The sequence below is a fragment of the Microcaecilia unicolor genome, chromosome 1 (genome assembly GCF_901765095.1).
Source record: "Microcaecilia unicolor chromosome 1, aMicUni1.1, whole genome shotgun sequence".
NCBI lineage: Eukaryota > Metazoa > Chordata > Amphibia > Gymnophiona > Siphonopidae > Microcaecilia > Microcaecilia unicolor.
Window position 1 is genome coordinate 96,129,883 of NC_044031.1, and position 26,509 is coordinate 96,156,391.

At 44.9% G+C, this 26,509-nt stretch overlaps 1 protein-coding gene across 1 annotated transcript in view; it reads left to right on the forward strand.

Annotated features, from left to right (window-relative positions):
• The window catches only part of NRP1 (neuropilin 1), a 323,789-nt gene that overhangs the window by 274,536 nt on the left and 22,744 nt on the right, over nt 1–26,509 (forward strand). The window contains exons 13-14 of the mRNA XM_030199076.1: nt 14,509–14,568; nt 24,077–24,214. Coding sequence (XP_030054936.1) covers nt 14,509–14,568; nt 24,077–24,214 — 198 coding nt within the window. The remainder of the gene's footprint in view (nt 1–14,508; nt 14,569–24,076; nt 24,215–26,509) is intronic.

Sequence of the window (26,509 nt, forward strand, 5' to 3'; positions counted from 1 at the left end):
CTTCGTGGAAGAAAACTAGATCTAGTACAAGTCACTTCCAAGGTGATGCTGGACATTTCTTTGATCGTGACTATCTGCATTCTCTCTCATCTGAGTAAACATCATTACATGTGCTTAATACAGAACGGTAATTTTCACAGTCTCAGACTATACTAAATCTCTTCCTATTTAATCAAAACATAAAAAGGAAGGTTGCAGTGCTACAATGTCATATAATTAGGTTTCTTCTATGCTTTCTGTATAGTATGCTTCAACACCCAAATAGAAGATGGCAAATACTTTACCACAAAGCCCCTCAGTTCTGTGATTAGCATTCTGCCTGAAAAATACTAAGTTCTCCTTATTTTTTTTTTTATTTGTTTGTTTGTTCATTCCCTCGTAATTTAGGTGCCTAAGGCTGAAAATCATTACTTACAGGCCCTTTTACTAAGCCACATAAGCGTCTACACGTGCCCAACATGCGCCAAAATGGAGTTACTGCCTGGTTACTGCGTGGTTCTTGCAGTAATTTCATTTTTGGCGTGTGTCCGATACATACGGCCAAGAAATAATTTTTATTATCGGACATGCGCCAAGTGGCATTTGATGTTCGTAGGACATTACTGCCTGGTTACCGTGTGAGACTTTACCACTAGGTCAATGGCTGGTGGTAAGGTCATAGACTGTAAATGGATGCACGGCAATTTAGATTTTGCCACACATTCATTTTTGGCAAAAAATTTTAAAAGGCCTTTTTTTACAGGCGCGCTGAAAAATGGATCGGCGCGCGCCCAAACCCGTGCCTACACTACCGCAAGCCATTTTTCAGCACACCTTAGTAAAAGGACCCCTAAGCTCAACTTTTTAAATCTGCCTCAATGCCTCCCTCCAACACACACACACACACACTTTTTAGGATCCTAAATTTAAGAGTTTAGTGAAATTTTGAGTTTAAATTTAGGCATTTAAAGAGGCTAATTTAGGTCATAACTCAAAGTTAGGAGCATAAATCCTTTGAATATCAAGCCCTTTGTTATTTTGCAATGTTATCCAGTTTCAAATTATTTTTTTATAAGATAAAAGTAGGCATTTAGTTTTAATTGTCAAAAACTGGAATTATGTCTGGGGTGACCACTTAAATGTCAGAGGAGAATGCAAACTTAAAAATTGTGGATCTTTGTTTACCATGGTGGTATAATAGCAAAGATACGCAAATTGATGCAAGGACAATATGCAGTTGATCTAGGACGATAATTCCTGTTGGGTTGCTGCTGAATCTCACTTTTGCACATTTCTGCTGCTCCACCATAGGTCTAAACGAATGCCATCTGCGGAAAATTGGCACACCATAGCCTTAAAACTTTCAGACTGTAATTCAAATGTTAAAACAAGGACAGAATATCAAAACTCATGAAAGGCATATTTGAATAGGTGACAACTAATAACAATGGGACAGCAAAATTTAGAGGGGTGCTTATTAAGCTCCTGTAAAATAGCTCATTTTGCCATTGCGATATTTATCGCAGGAGTCACTATCCTGCATTACCTCAATGACTCTATCAGTAAGTAAACATTTGTATTTTTGCAGTCAGAAGCATTATGCATTTCTGAATATAATAACATAAAAAGCAGACCCCATTGAGCCTGCTTTCTTTTAAAGGAACCAGTAGTAGAATATATTAACCTACCCCCTACTCTAGTGCTAAATTTTGAAATCCTCACAGCCTACCTCAGACACTCAGATCCCTCTTTCTTTTCCCTTAGTCCATAAACCCTTCCTGGTACCTCCCCAACAGTTAAATCCAATCCCACTACCCCCAAACCCCCAGAACCTACCAGAAACTCCCTGATGTCTAGCAGTAGGGTGGTGGAGGGACAGAAACAATACCCCTGCTCTGTCAGTCACCAGAGTTCAAGGCGTAGGTCAACCATAGTCTCACTGTACAACCACTAAGGGTCAAGCTGCCATTAAAGGCATGCACCATACGGATAAGTGTCCTATCTGTAAGTTACACTTCCCCAGTAGTAACCAGTTAGTGCCAGATTGGAGTACATGTAAAGGAAGGGCCTAAGTCTATAGATACTGATATTCAGCGTCCATATCTTAACATGCTCCAATCCAGAAGTCACAAGTAGTGTTCCTCTTTTGTCCGTCATCAAATTAGATTCCTCCAATAAGAGACTCCACACAATCCTCCAATATTGCAATTTCCCCACAATTTCTCTGACCTTGTCCTCCAACAGAGGAATGAAATGACACATAAAACAGCTTGGTCATGAGGGGAACCAATTCAGCAAGATTATTCTGTACCTCTCTATAGTAATGCCACGGCATATCCGGAAGGGTAACCAATAAGGTTTTTGGAAAGTTAATACATTTCAAATTTAACCTCTTGGAATAATTCTCAAAGTTCTCCAATCTACAGTGGACACCAGCAAGATCTTTAACGATAGCGAATCGTAGTGCTCAAGTTCTACCATCTCCTGGGAAACTACACCCACAGTAGCCATTATTTCCAGATTTTGCTTTTCAACTCTTTCTACTTAGGCCTGCAGGGAGCCACAGGGCTTAGGACACTGTCCATTCCTTTAACCAGAGAGGCCTCAAGTCCCACTAAGCCATCCCAAACAGAATCCAAAATCACAATCCCAGAAGTATTGGTAAATGTTCTCACATAACCCAGCATTCTCGAGGCAACCGTCCTCTCTTCTCTACTTCCATGAAATGTAGACTCTGAAGATTCACTACTGACCACAACATATGGAGTACTAGATCCAGGGAATGAATGAAAAGAGGCCTGTTACAATGTCAACCCCAAGGGTAGGCTGACAAGCCACTCCTGAAGCAATCTGCTCTGTGTCTTTCATCTATGCATTCACGCGAGGTTCTAGTCTCGGTGTGGGGGCTCAATTGTCCAAGCTAAGCAAAACCCCCATAGAGACTGAGGCACCCACTCCTCCTTCTGTCAACCCATATTGAAACTACTCCAGCGTTGAAGCTAAATTATCCACAAAATGTGTAATAGAAGTCTGCCCAAGAGACACAGTATATGAGTTATAAACTGGGGCCAAGGTTCACTTTGATTGGGCTTTCTTCTTCCCCATTGTGGCTCAGTGTAGAGCTCAACACAAATGCAGCCTACCTGTTGCCATCTTGGAAATGCTCCCTTCGCCCCTGGACAGTAATACCTAGAATTAAGTTCAAAATTCTGATCTTAGCTCACTAGTACCATGTTTTATACAGACGTTCCTGCTTACTTGCATTTGACTCTTATTATATCAACCTTTCAGAAATCTGGGTTCATTCCAGGTCAATTACTTAATGATTCCATAGCATACGAAAATCTGGTTTGATACCTCATGCCATAGTTTTTAGCTCTATCCTGCTTATAATCGAACGAGAAAAACACCCAAGTTCCGACCTAAATCGGGAGATGGACGTTTATCTCACAAAAACGAATAACGCAGTATAATCGAAAGCCGAACTTGGACGTTTTCAACTGCACTCCATCGCGGAAGTGTACAAAGTTGGCGGGGGCGTGTCGGAGGCGTGGTGAAGGCGGGACTGGGGCATGGTTATCACCCGAACAGAGATGGGCGCCTTTCGCCAATAATGGAAAAAAAAGTATGCGTTTGTAGCTAGAATTTAGGGCACTTTTCCTGGACCCTGTTTTTTCACGAATAAGGCCCCAAAAAGTGCCCTCAATGACCAGATTACCACCAGAGGGAATCGGGGATGACCTCCCCTGACTCCCCCAGTGTCACTAACCCCCTCCCACTACAAAAAATGATGTTTCACAACTTTTTATTTTCACCCTCAAATGTCATACCCACCTCCCTGGCAGCAGTATGCAGGTCCCTGGAGCAGTTGTTGGGGGGTGCAGTGGACTTTAGGCAGATGGACCCAGGCGGTTATTTCTATGGAGGGTGTAACCTCGAGCACCTAGATTTTAGGCACACCAATTCTAGCTTACATTAGTATTCTATGCACCCCAGCCAATCAGAATTTTGGGATATCCACAATGAATATTCATGAGAGAGATTTCCATGCAGTAGAGGCAGTGCATGAACGTATCTCTTATGTATATTCATTATGAACATCCCAAAAGCCTGACTGGCTGGGGTGCCTCTAGGACCAGGTATGGGAGCCACTGCTCTATACTACTTACATATCCTCCTCAAGGATAGCACAGTCACTTTGCTGTCACTTACGGACGTAAGTTTATAGTTACCCACAAAAATGCTGGTATTCTGTACATTTACTCACGCGAGTGGCACGTCAATGCAGGTGCTCAGTTACAGAACTGCCCTTCACGTACCATAGCAGTAGGAATGACTCATTAGAAACAAACACTTAGCTTCTCTCACATGACATCAAAATCAAAACCCAAAAAGGCTGGCGTTGTTTCTGAGTGCTGTGTAAATTGCTTGAAATCTGTTTTGGCAGCAGGACTGCTTTCAAAGGGCCAAACTGAAAAGATGTTCAATTTATAACCTGAACAGAGCCAAAATCATCCCAGTGCAGATTGTTACCCCTTGCAGATCATAATTTGACTTGGCTGTAGGACACATTAATACTCTTCTTTCACTGTGTCCTGCTCTTTGCAGGGGTGTTTTGTATTTGTTTCGCAAAATATGTGCGTCAAAACTATTATCCCCTCTGTCCCTCCAGTGCCGGACATGGGACAGCTATCATTTGGCCCTTGTTCCTTTGTAAAGCTTCTTTGTCTTTCTTTCTACTTGAAACTGGAATCCCGCTGAACTGAGCTCTGTTGTGTGGGAACTGCAGACTGAGCAGGGTGTGCATGTAAGGTGCCTAGCCAGTACTGCTGGGTTTTGCATCACACTGACTCACCGACTGTGGTTTTTTAAGCCTACACATACTGTGCCGAACCATATTTGGGGCTGGTATTGCATGCCACATTGTTTAAACACCTGCATATTCTGTGTCATTTCTTACAGTGTCAAAAACGTGAGAATCTTGTTCGTAGCTGTATTGTACTTTTCTATGGGGCCACCAGTAGTATACTGGAATAGTTAATCTGAAAATGGAAGTAATTATTGTACTTTCAAACGGTTTCTGGTATCACAGCATGCAAACATTTGTGCAGACAGACAGAAAGCAAGGTTTTCTTAAATATTTAAAATTCATCAAGCTGAGATAAATGCAAGGTTTAAGGTTTAAGTAAATAATCCGCTATGTCTAAGGCAAGAACAACACAAATATACATAATAAAAACACAATATAACACATACAAATAAGCAAATTTCAGATACACTAGGACGGCAAATACAGCAAATGGACCATCAACCAATACTGAAATTGGAAGGAAAAGCTCCCACTGCCTCAAAGCAAACTGAAGGCCAAACAAAACAAATAGTCCTTCAACTGGTATTTTAAAAAGGTCAGAGTATTTTGCTTTGGCAATTTGTTCCATTTATGTGGTCCAGTCACAGAGAATATGCCCTTCGTGATCTGGTCTAGATACCATCGCTGATAATCGGGTACCACATGGTCACATGCTGTCAAAGATCGCAGGACCCATGTAGGACACTGTGTAATAGAATTCTTTCCAAACTGGTAACCTTTCATAGACCGCTATTGGCCCAATAACATTGACATCTCTAGACTTATATGTGCACCTCCCTGGGTGAATTTCTTCCTAAAGGCTATTAATAAATAGGAGCATTTTTATTCTTGTTAATGTAGCCCTAGTGAGCACTGTAGCCAGCTCTGAAAAGAAGCATGTGGCACCCAGAGCAGCAGCAGGAAACTCATGGTCCAACCTTCCCCACCCCCACAGACAGCACCACAAGTGTTCTTTAACCACAGCGCCTGGGGCAAAGCCCCGATCTCCCCATCCTTGTTCCAGCCTTGACTGCAGCTGCCAGACTCTGTAATCCCACAGACTGAGCAGCAACAGTCTGGCTGTCATGAACTGGCCAAGTGTAAATTTTGCAGTGAAGTTTGATTCTGTGGCTGGCAACCATCTAGTGGCAGCCCCAGCCCAACTGTCAGAAGAACATCAAGAAGGACTGAGCTGATTAAATGAATCCCTGCTCCCCTGCCGGCACTGAAACCTGCAGGGAGCTGCACGAATCTAACTTAAAGCCGGATTAACTATTGCAGCATGAGGTGTCAGCAGCCAAATCTGCCACCTGCTCAGCTGTTTGTACTGTTCCTTTTTATAGCTTTTTACTTATGCCTCTTACAAGTATTTTCAGCAGGCATTCAACAACATCATTTGAAAAATCAAGAGTGATTTATTATGTGGATTTGTCCAGTGTGTACCTCTGAAAAGCCTTTTGCTGGTAATGCCCTTCAAAAAGTGAACTGGGGCCCCCACAACCAGTCAGGTTTTCAAGAAATTCACAGTGAGATTCATGAGATCAGTGTGCATACACTGCAGACTTGGTGGTCTCGAGTATCATCAGGTACCAGCCGCTGGATATAGCAAAGCACTGGTGGCAATGCTTTACTTTGAGTATATTTACTGGTGCTACATGTGTAAGTAGCACTGCTGAATATAAAGCATCACCACCTATCTATTTAAGTGAGGCCAGAGGACACGCAATGAAATTTCATGGAAATTAAAAGTTTAAAATAAATGGGAGGAAGTATTTTTTCACTCAAAGAATAGTTAAGCTCTAGAACTTGTTGCCAGAGGATGTGGTTACGGCAGGGCCCCCGTGAAACCCAGACCACTTCGCCCCCACCCCACTTGGGCCATTGCCGCCATAGCCACCTCCCACCCCCCTACTTGCTCCGCCCCACACACTCAGACCGTTGCCGTGCCACCCCACCTATTTGCACCACCCACTCCCTTACTGACTGCTGCTGTCCTGTCCTGTTCCTGCTGCATGCTGCCCAGGACCCGGATGATTGCATTAATGCGATATCGTGTTAATGCAGTCTTCCAGGTCCTGGGTGGCACACAGCAAGAGCAAGAAAGAGACCAAGCTCCTTGAGAGAAGACAGACCTGTCCCAGAAGCAGCCAGGCAGGAAGAAGCTTGCCTGCACCAAGCCCGGCCCCTCCTCCCTTGGAGGTAGTTAACCTATCTGGCTTTAAAAAACGGTTTGGACAAGTTTATGGAGGAAAAGTCCATAGTCTGCAATTGACAGACATGGGGAAGCCACTGCTTGCCCCGGGATTGGTAACATGGAATGTTGCTACTAATTGTGTTTCTGCCAGGTACTTGTGACCTGGATTGGTCACTGTTGGAAACAGGATACTGGGCTAGATGAACCATCGGTCTGACCCAGTATGGCTATTCTTTTCTTCAGGAAGTAGCTGAATTTCACCTCCTTTTTTATTATTTTGCAAATTAAATTCACAATATATAAAGAAAAAGCACAAAATTTCATACATAAATCAAGGAAACAATGAATAAATTACTGCCCACATCATGGAGATTCGATGGAGAAAAAGGAAAGATCAAATAGTAAATAAAGCAGCATCAAAAACTAGAAAGCAGGCACAAAATTATACCTTTAGAACCCTACTCTATTTGTTATTCCCATCCGCTTTACTGTTACCCATGTTATCAGAATCTAGCAGTTTTATGCATCAAGAGATTCTCTAAATGTGTAGGATCAAGAAGAATAGAAGAGTTAGAAACATAAGTAATTAAACACTGAAAAGGAAACTTGAGGGAAAAAAAGTCACCCCTGCAGGCAAAGCTTATGCCTTAACTGCAGGAAGGTTTTCCTTCTTAATTCACCTCTTTTCAGATAACTTTTCGATCAGCTACCAGCCCACCTCCAACCCGCCACAGCACATTGAATAGATGTGGAAGAAATTAAAAAAAAAAAAAAAAAGACATGCAGTTTGTGTCACCAATGACTGTCTTTTTACATATGAGGTCCAGGATATGCAATGTAGTCTCATGCATACTCCAAGTGGATACCCTGAAAACCCAGCTGACTGTGGGCAAGTTTGGGAAGCTCTGCACTAGGAACAGTAACATGAAAACATTCCCTTCATATATATTGCCCCAAGCCTCTTAATATCACAGTTTTTTCACACTTATCCCATTAGCTTTTTGGGACTAGATTCTATATATCACACCTACAAAATTGGCACCAAGATGAAATATGCCTAGGCATCTAATATAATAAAACGCACCGTGAACATTCTGAGGACAAAGATTCTGAAGTCACAGCACACGATAAAGGGTTCATGGTTTCATGGTGGTGAAGCCATCCGACATAACACGGACCTATCAGAAGGGACCTATCAGAAGGGGCTTGCCCACTAACAAAGCAGAACTGTTACCAGGCAACGGAATGCGACATAGAACTCACCTATCAGAAGAAAAAAAAACAGAAGAAGGGAGGAGCATTCAGCTGTAGAATGCCTCATTGTCTGAGCAGCACAGAGAGCAGACAAATGAACGCCACTGGAAACAGAGAATATCCCAGCACGGGGTATGTACACAAATATTGTTGTTGGACCCGGGGAAACAGGAGTACAGCGTGCCCCTCGCCATCTGCAACGTGCGCCGCCACCTGCAAAAATTAAACCCGACCTAGCCTGCATCACAGACTGACCCAGCCTAGGATTCGGTAGAGACTGGCTGGCAAACTGCTTGAATATACAAAACCGCTAACTCCTTCAATATACAAAACCGGAGGCAACAAAGAAAAAAAAAAACATTATCACGCACGTGCACATAACTGGAACACCTCCCCCCTTCACCTTCTCACGAACCAAGCAACCCAGGACGTGCAAAACCATCCAACCATCCCCCGCCTCAAAAAACCCGTCACCCACCTCGAGGATGCACACACCGCGCTGCTTCCCGCTGCGCATTCGTCCTGCATTCCTCCTGCATCGTTCCTACGCTGTTGCCCTATAACGAACCGAAAGAGTGGCATACTCTCCCTTCCGCAAACCACACCACCCAAAACAAGACGCCGCTGCTTGCCACAAGGACCAAAAATACCGTTAAAACCGACGGCCCCAGACAGTGCTGCTCTCCCGCCAACCAACAAAAAACATCCCCGGCATAAGGCAACCCCTAACCCACCTCAAGGATTCCCCGACCTCAATCACCCCGGGAAAAGACAGCGCCGCTTCATACAGTGCTTTTCTCTTCAAAGGAAAAACTACAGGAGAAAAAAAAAAAACTACATGCTAGCGCCCGTTTCATTTGTTTCGGAAACGGGCCTTTTTTACTAGTGTTCTATAAAGTATACCTAAATTTAGGACTACTTTGTAGAGTAAGCCTAAATTTCCATGTGCCTGTCCATACTACTAAATTTAGTCACGGGCAGTTATGCCAAGTAAAACTCATGTAAATGCCGGCACCTAAATTGCATGTGTACTGAGTGTATTGTGTAACCACATGCATAGATTTTAGAAATGTCCACAACCCTCCCATTCCATTCCTATGACCACACCCCCTTTTCAACTATGCGAGTTAGAATTTATGTGCATCACTTTATAGAATACGTTTAGACAGTTCTGTGTGTAATTTCTAATTAATGCCATTTAGTGTCAATAATTGCTTGTTAAGTGGCAATTATCGACACTGATTGGCTTGTTAACTAATTGTAACCTGGGTCTCATCCGTGTGCTAGCTCCAGCCCCGGGCCACAAAACAGACCTCAGTTCAGTTTCACATTCAGGGTCACTCTCACCTCACTCATCCATTCCAGTTTGTCTACAGTCGAGCTTCGGAGTGGGTCTATGGTCTGGAATAGCGATCCAGGGGTTTGGGAGGCACTTGCACCCTCGTGCTCAAAGATACACTATAGCATATGCAACCTCAAACTGTTTATTTCTTCTAACTCTGCAACAGGCAGTACTTCAGACCTTTATTAAGCAGTCCAAACAGCATATAAACTCCAACTTAAATCCAATCCTTCTGGTGTTCCTCAGGGGAATTCCTATACCACTTCTCCTCTCAGGTATATTTACAGGGATACCTCTTGTGCACCAAATATGTACATATATACAATTCACCTGTCCATGCCTATGCTGAAAGGCAGTGCTATTCCCAGTGGCTGTTTCTCCTCCTCTTAGCACAAATTTGATCTCTGCAGGCTCGGACCCTCCTCTAGTCTGACCCTTGTCCAGCGGTGACCCCCCTCTAGATCTACTGTGGTCCTGTGACTGAGCTCTCCCTAGCTCCAATCCCCTGCTCCCAGGCTGGATCGCTCTTCTGCCCCCCTTCCCCCCCCCTCTCCCCCCCCTGAGCACAGACACAGGCATATTTTCAAAGCACTTAGACTTACAAAGTTACGTGAAGGGCCATAATCGAAAGGGGTGCCCAAGTTTTCCTGAGGTTGTCCTGGACGTCCATCTTTTGTTTCAATAATACGATCAGGGACGCCCAAATCTTGACATTTAGGTCGTCCATAGAGATGGTCATCCTTAGATTTGGTTGTTTCTGATTTTACGTGATAATAGAAACTAAGGACACCCATCTCAGAAACTACCAAATGCAAGCCCTTTGGTCATGGGAAGAGCCAGCATTCATAGTGCACTGGTCCCCCTGACTTGCCAGGACACCAACCGGGCACCCCAGGGGGCACTGCAGTGGACTTCAGAAAAAGCTTCCAGCTACATAGCTCCCTTACCTTGTGTACTGAGCCCCCCCCCCCCCACCAAAACCCACTCCCCACAACTGTACACCACTGTACATAGCCCTTATGGGTGAAGGGAGAACCTACATGTGGGTATAGTGGGTTTCTGGTAGGTTTTGAAGGGCTCACATTTATCACCACAAGTGTAACAGGTGGGAGGGGATGGCCCTGGGTCCGCCTGCCTGAAGTGCACTGCACCCACTAAAACTGCTCCAGGGACCTGCTGTCCTGTTCTGTTTCTGTTGGTGAGCCCTCAGGTTCCCTAAGGCCCCGCAAGGCCCCAGAGGACAGCCGAGCACCCCGAATCTTCACCCGCGGCGACCGCCGTTCACCGAGGGTTGAGCCCTCAGCTGCAGGCGGCCAGCAGGACTGCTGGAACCGCGGGGTGACGGCTGACCTGGCTGGTAGTCAGAACGCAGTCTTTAAGGGAGGACTAGCAGAGACGGCTAGCACTCCGAGAGGGAACAGTCACTGGAGGATAGCTGGCAAGGGCGGCCAGCACGTAGCACAGTCTATGGAAGGGGGCTAGCCGGACGGCTAGCAAAAGTCACAGTCTCTGAATGAGGGCTAGTAGGACGGCTAGCAAGAGACACTGTCTCCGCAGGAGGGCTAGCAGGACGGCTAGCAGAAGTCACAGTCGCTGAAGGGGGCTAGCAGGACGGCTAGCGGAAGGCACAACACTGAAGAAAAGGCTAGCAGGACGGCTAGCAAGAGGAACACAGTCTCTGGAGGTGGCTAGCAGGACGGCTAGCTGAAGAGGAACACAGGCTGTGGAGGTGGCTAGCAGGACGGCTAGCTGAAGAGGAACACAGTCTCTGGAGGTGGCAACACTCCGGGATCCACTGTGTCGGCTTCTTCCGTTTCGTTGTTTAAATCCCCCGCCCGTCCTTCCCCTTCCAACAGCTGGAGCCAATCCCCCTGGCTCAGGCAGGCAGAGGAGGCCTGGATTGGCCCACCTGCCCGGCGGGCGGGGTCTCCTGGGCGATGCGCCAATCCGGCGCGAGTAGGCGGTGCTGGTTCGCTGGTCTGCTCCAACGAGGAGGAGGAGGACGACGACGACACCATCTTGGCCGGCGTATCTCCTTCTCCGAGGCCGGCGCTTGCTCCCGCGGATCGCCAGCCTCGGAGCGGCCCGCGGCAGCGCCGGCCCTGTCGGCGGCTCCTCCTCGCCGCCCCGGATCCCGCGGCCTCCGCTGGTCCTCGCCCCCCACTGCGGGCCGCCAGGTAAGAGCCCGGGACGGGACACCTGCATAGTGCTGTCATGGAGCTGGGTATGACATTTGATGCTGGCATAGAGGCTGGCAAAAAATATTTAAAAAAAAATTTAGGGTGAGAGAGGGTTATTGACCACTGGAGGAGTAAGGGGAGGTCATCCCCAATTCCCTCCGGTGGTCATCTGGTCAGTTTGGGCAACTTTTTGTGGCTTGGTCGTAAGAAAAAAAGGACCAGGTAAAGCAGACCAAGTGTTCGTCAGGGACACCCTTTTTTTCTATTATGGGTTGAGGACACCCATATGTTAGGCATGCCCAATCCTGCCTTCGGTACACCTCCAACACGCCGCTGGGAACTTTGGTCATCCCCGTGACGGAAAGCAGTTGGGGGCGCCCAAAATTGGCTTTCCATTATAACGATTTGGGCGACCCTGTGAGAAGGACGCCCATCTTGCGATTTGTGTCGAAAGATGGGCGTCCTTCTCTTTCAAAAATAAGCCTGATAGTAACCTATGGAACTTTATAAGTCTAAGTGCTTTGAAAATGAGCCCCAAAGTATCCTGGTTGCCACTTTCATGAGCCGCAACCCTGCTTTACAGCCAGTGCTCACACTCCTCACTTAGGATTCCCCTTTTCTCCTCCTGTTCGCTTGGCAGGGGACCGTCAGGCAACCAAAGACCCCTCTAAAGGGCATAGCTTGAGCTTTATCTCCTTCCAAACTCCTCCCCCTGTCACTCTTCAGTACCAGGGCACTATTTCTCTGCATTTTATTTCAAAACTACTCCCCTTGGGCTAGGCTTCCTCCCACCCAGGAACATCCTACCACTTCAGCCCTCTGACTGGGACCTCCCTCCCCACCCCCCAGGGCTCTGGAAAAATCTATCACTCTAGTAGTATCCAATCCATATGGGGTATTACACAATTAAGTTGCATGTGCAAATCCAGAATACAACTGGATGTGCACGCTCAACTTAGGTTGTGCTATATAGAATCCAGGGGTTAATGTTCAAATTATCACACACTGGCAGCATGGACCCAAGCCAATAGTGAATGCAGTGCCTTGACAGCTGTTTTAATCAGGAATTACCACACACACAAACCTGGAAGAAGGAATGGAAGGGTGGGAACTAGTAAATGTGCCTCTGTATTAACTGTTAACACAGCAGATAACATGGAGCAGTTAGCGCCACCTCAAGTGGGGTAAGTAACTGCATCATGATATCTGCCATACAGTTAAGGCTGAGAATATTTTGTTACCATGTATTAACAGAACAGACATCTCCCAAAACAGTTAAAGCAGAGATTTTGCAATTGCTGCACAATTTTGGCAAAACCTTAACGGGTAAATATTCAGTTGGTGGCGATGAGCATTTTGCTGACTGTCGCCAGAATTGTTCCCAGATACTCAATGCCAGGCCATGTCCAGGCTTCAGCATTGAATATCCAGTTTATGCAGTGCCGGCTAACACAGAGCTGGTTAAGATGATATTCCGAACTTAAGCGCCTATGGGTTGCCGCATAAAGGTAGTATTGTGTTTTACACAGTCTCATTTATGCAGTTACCTTGACCGGTTAAGTTCTGAATATCAGTGTTTATCTGGCCAAGTGCTGATTCTGTTCTCCCCTGAGCACCCCCAAAATAGCTGTTTTTCACTTACACGCTAACTACTCATTTTCAGTGGCAATAACCAGTTGCCACTGAAAATCAGAGGATATCCCCAGACAAGAGATTTAACCAGTCAGCGGCCGTTTCTGGCCAGTTAAATTGTTTTGAATATTGACCAGCATATCTTTTAGAAAATAGGCCCCTACCTATCTGATTGGGTTCTTCAAAGTGAGACCCGTGAGAAAGAAGAGAAAGTGTAAGGGATACAGAAAAATAGTTCATACATCATCATTAAAACCTGGTTTCTTAGGTTCTAATATAAATAGAGGACAAGTCCATATCCATACATGGCAATGCAGTTACTCACACACATACATCTCCTGGGGAAATAAGTTAGGAGTTTATTATTGAACTAGCTGGGAGGATAAGAGCTGCAAAATGAACTTTTTATCTCTGTAGGAGGACTCAGATAAAACATGTCTCGGATTTGCCTGGTTATACCCAGACTCCAGGGTTGAAACATGATGAGTTAGAATGAGGTAGTGCTGATATGCTCTGCTGCATGAAACAATAAATTACTTAAGAAGATTAACAGAAGGGCTATCTGTGTAAGGAAGGGGAAGAACTTAAAACCTTACTGTGAATAAAAAACAGACCATTTATCAAAGCAACTATTAGATTTTACAATAGGCATTATTTCTCTGGAACTAGATCAAGTCACTTCTCTGAATTTTCAGTGCACAACACCAAATGTAGTCAAACCAGGGCTAAAACAACCCCCCCCCCCCCCCCTTCAGTTCTTTATGTATGGACCTTAGGTAATCACTTCAAGTCTCTTATGCCAGGGGTCCTAAATTTGTACCAGTGGACTTCATGTGGCCAGTGGAGCTCATTTTTTTCTGCCTATAGCTGAATCCAGTCTCAGAGGAAAATGGGTTTTTTCTTATATAGTAATGGTGAAGGCAGCCAAGGTCGGCAGGGTTCCCAGGCTCCACCAGCTGAAGAAGGCAATGAAAGCAATCTTAACTGCAACCTGCTTCCATAGTTTTCAAAGAACCTTGTGTTGTTTTGCTTTTGTTTACTGCTCTGTGTATGACATCCTTATTGCCTTCTCTTTTAGGTGGAACTACTGTTCTGAGTATAGAAAAAACAACTGTGATGGAGAGCACAGTCCAACCAGGTACGACTGAGTCCCATTTTTTTTTTCACTGTGAAAAGATCAATGCTGGATTGTTAAGGCTAGCTAATCAACTGCAGAGCACCTGGCTTCTTTTCATCATACTGAGTCACTTTTGCTACAGAAGCATCTGTTCTTTTTGCTCCGAAGGAAAAAAAAAAGCCCAATGTTTTCTGCTTTTTATCCAACAGCAAATTCCCTGTGGACAATAAATGAATTAATTTCTGTACAAGTAAATGCTAAGTAGTGACAATGCTAAGTCTAGCCTGCCCTAATCCAAGCCTGTGCTGTAAAACCACATCACAGAAATGGGCATACATTAAACTGTGTTTACAGACCTCCACACGGCACAGTCACAATCTGATTTATTGTCTCCTTGATAGCTCCTCCGAACTAGGGCCTTCTCTGGGTGTCTGTTTTCTTTACCACGATGCTGGCACTTGTACAGTAAAGTTGTTAATAAGCATTTCCAAAACCGAGCTACAAACCGCTATCGTAAATGTGAGGAAAGAGGCATAGGAAAAGCATGGTGGTGTCACAGGCAGCCAATCCCCGTTTCTTAATCTATAAAGTTGTCTCAAGAGCTTCTGAAGTTTCTGAGTTCTGCAGTGTCATGGCTATGTCAAACTGTCAATGATGTGATTATGAAAGATTGAAAAGCAACATGGAAGGATGACATCAATCCTTAGTCTCAGTGCAGATGGCCTGACGCATGATGAAGTGCTAGGCTCTCTAACTGGATAGGTGATGCAAAAAATTTTTTAGCAGCACCCATTCTTTTCTATGACACATTCACACTTTGGTGTGGTACACGGGAATTGTTGATGATTTGTGTTGTACAACAGGACTGCCTAAAGTGGCCTGGGGCCTCCATAGCCAGTCGGATTTTCAAGACATTCACATTGAACCTCCATGAGATCAATTTGCTTGTACTGGAGACTTGATGGCCCCAAGTTTCATCAGTACCAGTTGCTGGATATAGCAAAGCACTGGTGGCAATGCCTTATTTTGAGTATATTCACTGGCTCTATCCCCAAGATTCCAGCCACACTGTTATAGAATTGCCCCCATAATATCTAACTTTTGACCAAGTGCTGATATCTGTCAACTTACAATCTAAAACGTGTTCACTTCCATTTATCCCAGATCCATGCACAAACTAATCAGTACTTTAAAACAAATAGGAGGAAATCTTTTTTCATTCAAAGAATAGTCAAGCTCTGGAACTCATTGCAAGGATTTACACCAGATTTTGGCAGATGTAAGTCCTCACACCCAAAATTGGGCGTAGGAATCTGATCTAAGTGCTGTTTTGTAAAGGTTGCATAGCCCAAAGTAACCTTTACAGAGCTGGTGCTTAGCACAGATTTTAATGGCGCCTAACTTTGAGTGCTATTCACTGAACCTGGCCCCAAGTGCACAAGTAGCACTACTGAGTATACAGCATCATCCAGTGGCGTACCAAGGGGGGGGGCGGTGGGGGCGGTCTGCCCCGGGTGCACGCCACTGGGGGGTGCCACGGCGCGCGCCTGGCTCTGAGTTCGCTATCTTCGCTCGTTTGCTGCAGCTCCCTATGCCCCGGAACAGGTTACTTCCTGTTCCGGGGCAGAGGGAGCTGCAGCGAAGTTAGCGAACTTTTCAGAGCTGACAGGTGCGCGCCGTGGCACCCCCCCCCCAGTGGCGTGCACCCGGGGGGGTGTCATTTCGCCGGGGAGGAGGTGTCATTTTGCAGGGGGGGGGGCGCTGCACCCGGGGGGGGGGGCGCATCGGCGACCCGCCCTGGGTGCCATCCTGGCTAGGAACGCCACTGGCATCATCACGTATCCGTTTGAGTTAGCCCTGCCATTTCATTGCCCTAACTCATACAATTAAGTTATTCAGACTGAATTTCATCCCTCTCCTTGTATCTTTTTGGCCAGCCAGTGGTCCACCGCAATCTTGCCACACCACATTGAATGGATATGGAAAGAATTAAGAAAAAAAAGAAATATGCAGTTGGGGTTGGCACTGACTTTATAAGTCTTTTTTTTAATATCAGACCCAGAATACGTAAATTAGACTCATGCCTATTCATTATGGATATCCTGAACGCACAGATGAAATGATGTAGTGCAAAAGAGATGTCAGCAAAGCTATAATCCAAATGAAATAGACTTCTCTTTTCCAATGTTTTGGTCCACTAGCCATTTGGTGAGCTCCTAGTGATGTCATTAATTCACTGTAATCCTGTGAATTAGCAGTATTTTACATGAAAGCCAGAATGTACAGTAAAGTATTGCCATTCCAGGGGGCTTACACTGAAGTGCGACATGCTATATAACCGCAATTGACTGATAATGGTTAGTTTCTTTGTAAAAATGGGTGCATGGCTGCTAAGGATGTGGTTTCTTTCCATCACCAGGGAGAAACAGTGCTATTTTCCTTCAATGTGCTTTCAGTAACACCTTGATTTTATCTTTACTTAACTAAAACATAGTAACATACTAGATGACGGCAGAAAAAGACCTGCACGGTCCATCCAGTCTGCCCAACAAGACAAACTCATATGTGCTACTTTTTGTGTATATCTTACCTTGATTTGTAACTGTCATTTTCAGGGCACAGACCATACAAGTCTGCCCAGCACTAGCCCCGCCTCCCAACCACCAGTCCCGCCTCCCACCACAGGCTCTGGCACAGACCATATAAGTCTGCCCAACACTATCCCCGCCTCCCAACCACCAGCCCCGCCTCCCACCACCGGCTCTGGCACAGACCATATAAGTCTGCCCAGCACTATCCCCGCCTCCCAACCACCAGCTCAGCACAGCAGACGTAAACAGAATGTTAACTATATTGCATATTAAAGTTTAGGTGAGATCTTGAAAATGTAAATGATTTGAGACTTTGTTTGATTGCACAGTTATCTGGGTATTGCCTTCTATAAGCCACATGATTGCAGTCTTTATTTTTCTCAATTAGACATGCAAGGGGAGAAAAATATTTTGGATGCAGAGAATAATAATAAATAAATGGAAGTGGACAAGTTTTAGATTCTAAACTGACATGTCAGCATTTGGTCAAACGTTGGATATTATGAGGGTAATCCTATGACAGTACGCCTATATTTAGGTTCCCAAGGGTGTCTATGTGGTACCTATTGTATAAAGGCACCTACTTTCATTTATAGTAAACTAGCATAATCGGGTATATACGCTCATGTGCAGTTAGGGATGAGTACTGAGGCCAGCCATACAGCTGGTGTAAATGCCAGAGATTTGAATATAACTTATAGTATTCTATACATTACACAAGTGTGAGTCCTGCCCACACTCCGTCTTTATGTGCATTCATCTGTCAAACCTGTACTATCAGGCTTATTTTAAAAAGAGATCGCCGGCCATCTTCCGACACAAATGGGGAGATGGCCGGCCATCTCCTAAAACCAGCCAAATCGGTATAATCGAAAGCCGATTTTTGGACACACTCGCCGGCATTCCATCGCGGAGGCGGCCAAACTTCAAGGGGGCGTGTCAGCAGGGTAGCAAAGGCGGGATGTGGGCGTGCTTACGAGATGGCCGGCTTCAGCTGATAATGGAAAAAAGAAAACCAGCGATGACGAGCATTTGGCCGGTTTTACTTGGTCTATTTATTTTCACGACCAAGTCTCAAAAAGGTGCCCAAACTGACCAGATGACCACCAGAAGGAATCGGGGATATCCTCCCCATACTCCCCCAGTGGTAAACAACCCCCTCCCACCCAAAAAAAAAACTTTAAAACATTTTATTTGCCAGCCTCTATGCCAGCCAGCTCCATGACAGCAGTATGCAGGTCCCTGGAGCAGATTTAAAGCTAGGTGCACTAAACTGCACGGAAGAGTCCTTCCCTTACCGATCCCTTAGCGAACCGGTAAGGGAAGGGCATGCATGAAGGAAATCGCATGCAAATGAGCTGCTCATTTGCACGCGAATTTCCTTCCCTAGGAGGGGAAGCCAGTCGGCCAGCTTGTAAAAAAAAAAGGATCTTGCTGATCAGTTATGTTATGACTGTTTTTGCTCACAGCTTTTTTAGTAGTAACAGTGGGATTTGAAGTGGCCACCTCTGCATTATAAGACCAGTACTGTTACTACTTGGCCACAGCTCCACTTACTTGGATGTCCCTCCCTTTTGATTATACCCCTTCAGGTCTCTCTCAATCAATCACAGCGCGTTTAGCTGTCTGTGAGTGGCTGAGAGTGGCTGAGAGAGACCTGGGAGGGGCATAATCAAAAGGGAGGGACATCCAAGTAAGTGGAGCTGTGGCCAAGTGGTTACAGCACTGGTCTTGTAATGCAGAGGTGGCCGCTTCAAATCCCACTTACTACTAAAAAAGCTGTGAGCAAAAACAGTTTTGATTTCCCCATTCAGGGAGAAAGACGGCCATCAAGAGAACGGCAGCCAGGCAGGTACTGAGACACCGACTTTCCTGGAGTAGGATTGGGCCTCCCGCTCCGCAGTCACCGTGATAGGGTTGCTGTCTGGGTCCTAATTCTAGTCGTCCAGTGACAAGATAGCAGTATTTGATGAATACATCGGTATTATAGTATAGAGCCCACAGTTCATTTTATAGATTAAATTTTAACTGCCAGACCCTCGACCATTCTTCTAACTTTTGGATCTCCCTTCTCATTATTTCTATTCCCTCCAGGATATCCACTCTATTGGCTATCTTCGTGTCATCCACAAAAAGGCAAACCTTTCCTTCCAACCCTTCAGCAATATCCCTCACAAATAAATTAAACAGAATCAGCCCCAGCACCGACCCCTGAGGAACTCCACTGCTCACCTTCCTTTCCTCCAAGTGGATTCCATTTACCACCACCACCCTCTGCCACTCGTTGGTCAACCAGTTTTCTATCCAGTTCACCACTTTTGGTCCTAAGTTCAGCCCTCTCAGCTTATTTACGAGTCTTCTGTGGAGGACCGTTCAAAGGCTTTGCTGAAATCCAAGTAGATTACATCTAGCACATGTCCTTCATCCAGTTCTTTGGTCACCCAGTCAAAGAAGTCAATAAGATTCGTTTGGCAGGATTTTCCTTTGGTAAAGCCATGTTGCCTCGGATCCTGTAACCCATTGGCTTCTAGAAAGTTAACTATCCTTTCTTTCAGCAGCGACTCCAATATTTTTTTTTCCTACCACTGATGTGAGATTTACTGGTCTGTAGTTTACCACTTCCTTCCTGTCTCCACTTTTGTGAAGAGGGACCACATCCACTCATCTCCAATCTCGCAGAACCTCTCCCGTCTCTCTAAAGATCCATTAAATAAATCTTTAAGAGGTCCCGCCAGGACTTCTCTGAGCTCCCTCAGTGTCCTGGGATGTATCCCATCCATCCCCATAGCTTTGTCCATCTTCAGATTCTCAAGCTGTTTATAAAGTTTTTCTTCCATAAATGGCGCAATATCCACTCCATTCCCAGATATTCCCTCGGCAGCCAACCATGGCCCTTTCTAGGATTTTCCTCCATAAACACAGAAGAGAAGTAATTGTTTAGCACATTCACTTTATCCTCATCACTTTCCACATAGCCATTCTCATTACCTTTCAGTCTTGTAATTCCATTCCTATCTTGTCTTCTTTCTCCAATATATCTAAAAAAGGTCTTGTCACCTCTCTTTACATCTTTAGCCATTTTTTCTTCTGCTTGTTACATTACATGTAGGTTTGCAGAGATTTGTTTCAATTCCTCCAACTGATCTTCATTTATATATGCTTTGAGTCATTCAAACTGCAAGGTAACTGCTCATGTGGACCTCGAGTGGTCAGATGTTTGGAGGAATAGTGGTTACATCTCACAAGTTTAAAGCTATCTCACAATACCAAAAGACTGTACTTCAGAGTTCAGCTCCTTAATTGGCTCCCTTCAGTGGTGTAGTATTACAAATTCAACCATTTATATTAGATCTGCACATTTTACATGTTTTTAACGTGATTAACGCGTTAAAATTTCAACTTACATAAAAAAATTTAACGCATTAATTGCATCAAGGTGCCTGCTCCTTGCTCCTCTACCTACCTACCTACCTATCTCTCTCTCTCTCTCTCTCTCTCTCTCTCTCTCTCTCTCTCTCTGGGTACTCATGTAGCTTTTCTTTCCTGCAAGCCCACCTTCTTTCCTCCTAACAAAAACCTGGTGTAAATCCCCACGCATAAATTAGGCGCAGATTCTGCTAATTCTATAATAACATATATATATTTTTGGAACTCCCCTGTTCCGCCCATGCCTCTCCTATAGTCATGTCCCCTTTTCAGATCTGCACACTAGAATTTATGTGCACCTTTTTGTAGAATACACCTAAAAAGATGCATGCATAAATTCGAATTATGTGTGTAAATGTTTAGAAGAATAACATTTCCATCTATGTATGTGCACTTACACATGTAACTGCCAAAATGCCACCTAAGCACTATTCTGTGACTACTAGGTTAATTTACATAGTGGATATTTCCAAGGGGGATGTACACATTGGCAGAGGCTGAGCAGAATCCAGACTTACGCATCTAACTTATAGAACACTGTGAATTATGTGTATATCTGCAGCACGAGCTGTATGGCTGGTGTTTAGTGCTCGTGCCTACATGTTAAACACATAATAACTGGTTAGGTTAGTATTCTATAAAAGCAAATAGGTGCCTATACTGTATTCTTTAGCCAAGCACCTGGCTATACTGGTCAGTATTCCAAACCATTTAACCAGCCAGTAACAGCACCTGGCTGATTAAATGACACTTGACTATCTGTTGATATTCAGCGAAAGGTAGCCAGCTGTCTCCCATTGAATATCCCCGCTTAGTGCTTAGCAGATAGCTGGTTATATCGTACGATATAACAGGCTATCTGCCAAAGTTCAGCGCATCACCGGCTAAGTTTGGTGGCTAAATCTGACCACATCAATACCAGGTCTATCTTTGGCTGCTATGAACTTAGCCGGCCAGCACTGAATATTGACTTGGCCGGCTATGTTCATAGCAGACAAGAATAAACCAGATATTCAATGCCGTTCACTGGAAAACGCCCAGCATTGAATATTCAGCATCACTGTCGACTGCGGGAGTTAGCCAGGCTAACTCCCGTGGCCTAAATATTGGCCCCATAGAATTGCCCTCACAGTGCCATTGAAAATCAGCAGCAGACTTATATGTTTACCGACTCCAGTAAATATATACTGGTTGATATTCAAAACTATTTAACCAGCCAGAAATGGCCACTGACCAGTTAAACCTCTTGTACGGGGCTATCCGCTAATTTTCAGCAGCACGTAACCAGTTAGTGCCACTGGAAATTAACGGTTAGCACCTAAGTGAAAGCCGGCTATTTTGGGGGTGTCCCAGGGGCGGAGTCAGCACTCAGGGCCGCCGAGAGGGGGGGCAGGGGGGGCAAAAGTCCCGGGGCCCGGGCCTCCAGGGGGGCCCGGCGACACCTGGCCCGCCCTCTGTCGCCGCCTGGCCCGCCCTCCGTCACTCCCAGAACTAACCTTAATCCTTCTTTCACTTCGCAGCAAGCAGCAGCAGGTCAGGCCACTCCTTCCTTCCATGTCCCGCCCTCGCCTGACGTAACGTTTGCGAGGGCGGGGCACGAAAGGAAGGAGGAGGGGTCTGCCCTGCCGCTGCTTGCTGCGAAGTGAAAGGAGGCTTAAGGTTAGTTCCAAGGGCCCGGCCCGATAACGGGTGGAGGGGGCCCAGCGACCTCGGGTGGGTGGGCGGCGGGGGGGCCCGGCGATCTCAGGTGGACGGCGACCTTGAGTGTGCGGGGCCCGGCGATCTCGGGTGGGCGGCGACCTCGGGTGGGGGGCCTGGGGGCGGCCTTGTGCCGGCTCCGGCTCTGGCTCTCGGCAGCCCTGTCAGCACTTAACCAGCCAGGGTAACTGCATAAATGGAATTGCGTAAAACACAGTCCTATCTTAATGCGTCAACCCATGGCCGCTTCAGTTCTGAATATCAGCTTAATCAGCCGTGTGTTAGCCGGCGCCACATAAACTGGATATTCAATGCCAAAGCTTGGACATGGCCCGGCATTGAATATTCGGGAATAACGCCGGTACTAGTCAGCAAAATGCTCACCTCCGCCAACTGAATATTCACCCAATAAGTCTTTTGGAGCAGTGGGCCCTTATGTAAAAGTTATAACAATAGTAAAACAAGATTATGGGGTGCGGAAAGGACAACAACAAGGACAGTTCCCAGATTCTGGAGCCGCTCTGTCCTGTCCCTGTTCAGATTATATTTCTGAATTGGGGAGATGATACAACCTATTATGCCGCTATAGCTTCTGTTTCTCCTGTTTTTCTCTTTGCTGTACTTAGTTTTTCTTTCTCATTCTTTTGTGGGAAGCTGTAGATATTTTTCTTTTGCTTTCAGGAAATGTACATCTCTGGTTTCTTTGTATTTTGCACAGCAGAGGAGTACATTTCTGTTTCTACTTCTGCAACTTTGCACTGTAGTTTCTTGTGGTAGAGGGTTGAGTTTTGTCTGCTAGTTTTTACTCCTAGTGATAATCAAACGTCTAAGTTTCAATAAATTAGTTTCTGTAAAAGATTGCGGCAGAGGAAGAACAACTGAAAACAAGATGTGATCTCATCCTGACCATAATAAACCACGTAATACCAGGCTTCCCTTGTTTTGCATGAAGCTTGTTTTGAAACCTGGGCTGAGTGGAATTGGCAAGACGCCTTAATTTTTAGTGTTTTCCTTGTCAACACTGCCATCTTGTGGTCCAGCTGAAGAGTGGCAGAGACCTTTAGCATAGACTTCAAAGTCCGGTTCTGAGGAAATTGAATGCCTTCCACTTGAAGTTTCTCTCATTACTTTCTTTGTGTTGCTTGGATTTAATCCGAACCTGCAGTTCAGGTGCTCACATGTTTGCAGTATGAGGATTTATTAAACTGACTTAAATTTCTCAGTCACGGAGTTCATGAAAGATTTTGCAAGGCCCATTACTTCTGCTGCAGCTAGCGACATAGCCAGCTCTTGATTTTGATCGTCAGAACATGTGGTTATGAATATTTGCCAAGTTTCCTTCTGACTGTCAGATGGGTTGAGAACACTGAATGTACAGAAGGAATGGTGGAACACACACATAGCAGAGAGATATGGGAGGATATGATAGCTGTTTTATGAAAAATGAAATGGCCACGTGTCAACTGTATTTTCTGTCTGAGAAGTGATTATCATTTTTAACAAAGGCCCTGTTTACTATGCTGTGCTGTAGGCGCACAAACTTTTTAGAGCACGCTAAAAATTAGTGCGCACTAACAACAGAGACACCCATTATATTCCATGCCAGTTTTCAGCGCACGCTAAAAACTTGCATGCCTACAGCGCAGCTTAGTAAACAGGGCCCACAGTATTTGATACCTAGCTGTTTCTTAGCTCATTTTGCAAGATTAGTTTAGAAAATTAGAAAAGAATTGGAAACAGACACATGTTAATATGACCTCTCTCTCTCTTCCCCCCCCCCCCCCCCCCCCCTTACATCTCTCCTGAAACCGAAGATCTGCCAGATCTTAGTTTCAACTGTGACTTTGGCTGGGGATCTCACAAGACAATCTGCCATTGGGTACATGACACCAGTGCGGATTTGAAGTGGGCCGTGCTGACCAGTAAACCAGGACCTGTTCAGGATCACACAGGTAAACATGAGCACTTGCTATTTTGTCACTAGAGACATTTTCAACCTAATAGTCTGGTGCTGCTAAACGTATAAACTCCCACGCGTGACTTTTCAGCAGCACTCTACAGACAGTGCCACAAAACATTCTTACAGATTGCCCCAGAGTGTGAGGGTAGAGTGTGGGCGTTCCACCTAACTCTATGGATAACAGTGGATATTATGCCTCTATCCATATAGTAATGCACATTATCAGCCTAGTTCTATATACGGCACTAAAAATTGCACACGTAAATTTGGGCATGCACCCAATTTCTGCACGCAATTTAATTGAATAACAAACCAATTAGCGCCTATAATTGGGTGCTAATTGGCATCAATTAAAATGTACATGCACAATTTTAGGTGGTGGGATCCGCGCGTAAATTTTACATGTGGATCTGAAAAGGGGCCACAGCCATGGGAGGTGCATGAGCGGATCGGGGATGTTCCTGGAATTTATGCACTGTTTTATAGGAGGATCCATGCGTAATTTAGGCATGACAATTTGCATCAGGTTTTACTTGGTGTAAATCCTTGCGCCTAAAACTGGGAGTGGATCCTGGCGCCATACACTTATCTATAAATGGCGCCCAACTGTGAATGCTATTTAGAGAATAGCACTTAGCACAAAATTATATCGGCGCTGATTTTTTGGTGCCATATACAGAATCTAGCCCTATATGTACCTGCCTGCAGTTATAACTGCCATAGATCTTGCATGAATTCTGTAAGTTACATGTGTAAGTGGCGTTGCATCTCCACCAATGTGTACACCCTTTTTGCATGTACACGCTATGCCACTTACTTGCACGCTTACAAAATAGCGCTTAGGCACCCTTCATTACTTATGCACATGTGTACCCTTATTCGCAAAAGCGCTAGAATTCTGTAAATTTACACACACGAAGGGTTATAGAATTGTCCTTTCTGGTGGCAACCAGCAGTGTATATGGATATTCAGTGCCACTGACTACACATATAGTAGCACTGAATATACATGGGGGGTTTTTAAACGCCACAGCCGGTGGAATATTGCCTGTTTTTTTTCTGTACTAAATGATTTTCCTACTGGTACCTACGGTTTGGCCATTTCTGAGTTGAAATATTAATACTGAAGCTTATCCCAAAACTTTGGGCTATTTATCTTGCTCTGTGGAAAATGTGGTGAAAATAAAACAAGGAAATCAGCCACAAATAACACATAAAAAGAACTAGGGCCCAGTCTTTTAGCTAAATCCGTTTTCTGCACATGAAACCAGCCGACTTTTCTTTTTGGAAATTATCCCAAACTTTTTTAAACCTTGCTAAGCTACCTGCTTTTAACATGAATTCCAGAGTTTAATTATACGTTGCGTGAAGAAATATTTCACCTTGATGTATGTTTTGTTGGTACCCTCTGCAAGTGAAAACTTAATGAGCCTAATATTCAAGGAGCCAGCAGGTGATAAAGTTATCCAGATATTCAGCGGGACCATTTAACATATCCAGATAAGGTTATTTAACTAAATCTGCCACTGAATGTTTCCAGGACAGCTATTTATCCCATCAGATTTACCTCTGAAACTTTAGCCAGACAGTGCTGAGCAACAGCTTTGACCGGCTGTAGTTTAAGTCCACCTCAAGATTGCCCCCTGCTCTGCTTCTTTTCCCCAGATAAAATTTACCAGCTCAGTTGGAAGGCAAGGGTCAGGGTGATTTAAACCTCAAAGATTTGTCTGGCTAATTCTCAAAAAGAGCTGCCAGTCAACATAGCATTGTGAAGTTTGCTGAGTAAGCTTGGGAAGCACTTATGTAAGGTGGTTGTATGACTACTTTTAGGGGTTCACTTTGCTTTTTACCCCTATTAGTTTTTTTACCCCTGATGCAGCCTGAGGGCGAAACGTGGCCACGTCGGATAACTTGTAATAAACCACTTCTTCTGTTACCCTCCTGTTCTATTTTTTTATCTTTTTTGATCTGCTTTTTTTCTTTTGATTTGCTGCTTCTTTTGATGCAGGCAGTGATTTTCCCCAGATAAAATTTACCAGCTCAGTTGGAAGGCAAGGGTCAGGGTGATTTAAACCTCAAAGATTTGTCTGGCTAATTCTCAAAAAGAGCTGGACATCATTTGGATATGGAACTCTAAGATAGGTCTGTGCAATGTTTCGTAGTTAGGCATGCTTATATCAACTGGAGCTATCTGAATCAGACACCCACCAGTCTACTTTTCTTCAAAAACATTGTAATCATTATATCGCCCACCCCCCTCACCAGGGTGGATTGCCTTGTTGGGCGT